Source organism: Argentina silus (genome assembly GCF_951799395.1).
Source record: "Argentina silus genome assembly, chromosome: 7".
Classification (NCBI taxonomy): Eukaryota; Metazoa; Chordata; class Actinopteri; order Argentiniformes; family Argentinidae; genus Argentina; species Argentina silus.
In genome coordinates this window covers 14,597,668-14,600,167 of record NC_139661.1, presented here as the reverse complement: position 1 = coordinate 14,600,167, position 2,500 = coordinate 14,597,668, and the positions used below count along the sequence as shown (strand labels likewise).

The 2,500-nt window shown below is 47.3% G+C and overlaps 1 protein-coding gene across 1 annotated transcript in view; it reads right to left on the bottom strand.

Moving 5' to 3' along the window:
- Window positions 1-508: 508 nt before the first annotated feature.
- stpg2 (sperm-tail PG-rich repeat containing 2) overlaps window positions 509-2,500 on the bottom strand; it is a gene marked incomplete at its 5' end in the record, with an annotated part of 39,475 nt that continues 37,483 nt past the window's right edge. The window contains 2 exons of the mRNA XM_083673119.1: window positions 509-601; window positions 1,390-1,558. Of these exons, the coding sequence (XP_083529245.1) occupies window positions 1,418-1,558 (141 nt within the window). The 3' untranslated portion in view covers window positions 509-601; window positions 1,390-1,417. The remainder of the gene's footprint in view (window positions 602-1,389; window positions 1,559-2,500) is intronic.

Genomic DNA, 2,500 nt, shown 5'->3' with positions numbered 1-2,500 from the left:
TGTGTGTGTGTGTGTGTGTGTGTGTGTGGGTGTGCGAACTTGCATCTTTGTGTGTGTGTGTGTGTGTGTGTGTGTGTGTGTGTGTGTACTTGCGTCTTTGTCTGTGCGTGCGCGTGTGTGTGTGTGTGTGTGTGTGTGTGTGTGTGTACTTGCGTCTTTGTCTGTGCGTGCGTGTGTGTGTGTGTGTGTGTGTGTGTGTGTGTGTGTGTGTGTGTGTGTGTGTGTGTGTTTGCAAATGACCAAATAAGTTAGGAGTTTTTTACTTGACTTTCACACCTGTTTCGTTGGCGGTCAGCAAATATGGATAATGACCGGTATGATTAATGCCTTACAGGAACTTATGAATCTTCACAAGTCTGACATCACTTCCTTTAATTGTCTTCTTCGATGGTCACGTCGATACAGAGCTAATGAAGGGGATGTTTGCCAAAAGCGGCGTTGCTGTGTGTGAATTAATTTGGCCTCAAAGTGTCGGTAAAGAACTGTCAGCGCAATTAGGGAAGAGGAAGCAGAAACAGTTTTATTGGTGGAGTATCCCTTTGACTCCCTTGTTTGATGCGGGAAAAACCAGCATCTCCATGTTTTCCTCTGAAAGTGTTTCCTAGGATGTAAAAAAAATCAATAAAGTTAATGTTTACAAATGCACACGCTGGCCCTGGCAGGCCCTGGACTGTTTGTTTAGTTCTAATCTGTTAATTACTGGTCACACAGTCAACAAACAAACAAACAAACAAACAAACACAAAGCGTTCAAATCCTCTCATCCATCACAGACTCAACGAACGAAGCGGCCAACGAAATAATCTCTCCTGCGCATAAATGTCCCACACACAGGAATTCAGAATTCTTCATTGGCATTACTGTTTACAAACAATATCTCTCCCTCTCCCCTTTCCCCTCTCCCCTGCGCCCCCCTCCCTCTCCCCTCGCCCCTCCCCTCCCCCCCCGCTCCCCTCTCCCTCTCCCGTTCCCTCTCTTCCACTCTTCTTCCCCCTCCCTCACCCTCCCCCTCCCCCTCCCTCTCCCTCCCCCTCTCCCTCTCCCTCTCCCTGTCTCTCTTCCTCCCTCTCTTCTTCTAGTCACCTGACTTGACTCAAGTACACAGGACAATGAAGGATGAAGTTCTGACCCAAACAATAAAACAGATCTGGACCATGTTTGGGATACTAGACACCAGGGGAGGCTGTTGGAGGTAGAAAAACAGAGGAGGGCGTCATTGTAATGCATGGAATGGAATGAGGAATGGTATCAAACACAACGTGTTTCTCAATGTGTTTGATACCGTACCTCATTCCATTCTGTGCATTACAATGAGCCCGTTCTCCAATTTCTACCTCCAACAGGTACAGTAGATAAGACGCTTCTGCTCTGTGACCTCTCTCTCTCTCACCTCTGGCCTGTGTCCTTTGTCCCCTGCTCTAGGAGTAGGCGCTGCTGAGGGCGAAGGTGGGCGCCAGGGCAGAGGGCGGCTGGTCACCGGGGCAACGGGTGCTCAGGGGGTTGTGGAGGGTGACGTTGAAGGTTCCCTTCAGGACTGTGTCCATGATAGTAGGGCTGAGCTGGGAGGAGAGGAGGAGAGGAGGAGGAGACACAGGGAAGAAGAGTCAAACCACCTGGAAACTTCCCTTTAAGACAGGGGCAAAGACACACAGACACATGCAGGTTAAACTACAGTTCATTGGAAGCTAGCTAACTACAGCAGGGTTCTCCCATAGAATGTCCACTGGGCTCAGTCACGATGTAAACAATTCAGAGAAAAAAAGAGTCACTATCTTCTTTGATCACTAATGACATATTGTTAAAAGCGAAAGCGAAAGCAAAAGCAAAAGCAAAAGCAAAAGCAAAAGCAAAAGCAAAAGCAAAAGCAAAAGCAAAAGCGGTATTATGTTCCTCAGTTAATTCAGCATTTTAGCTGGTATTTAGCTGGTATTAGCTGGTTTTAGCTGGTTGTAGCTGGTATTAGCTGGTTTTAGCTGGTATTAGCTGGTATTAGCTGGTTTTAGCTGGTATTAGCTGGTTTTAGCTGGTTAAAGCTGGTTAGAGCTGATATTAGCTGGTTTTAACTGGTTTTAGCTGGTATTTTTAGCACACACATGTTTGCTACCGTTCCTCATTACGTGCATTCCAGGACAATGATCCCGCCCTCCGATTTCTATCTCCACCAGCCTCGCCCTGGTCCAGAGGACGTGAGTCAAGTGCAAGATGTCAAATACTTTCAGCACTATCCCCTGGACCCCCCTGTTGTACAAGGCTAACTAAATCAAGGGCGGCTTGTAAGCTACGTGGAAGGTACTTGACATGCAGTATGGATGAGGCCCCGGTCTATCAGCCAGTTGTAACTGTTTTCTGGAGAGAGAACCTGACCCCTGGGGTCTGCTGTAAGTACAGTATGGGATCGATAGGAAGATCAGATGTACAGAAAAAGAAAAAAAAAGAGAGAGAGAGAGAAAGAGAGAGAGAGAAAGAAAAGCCCCATAGCAGGCAAGGAAAAGCAGAGGAGA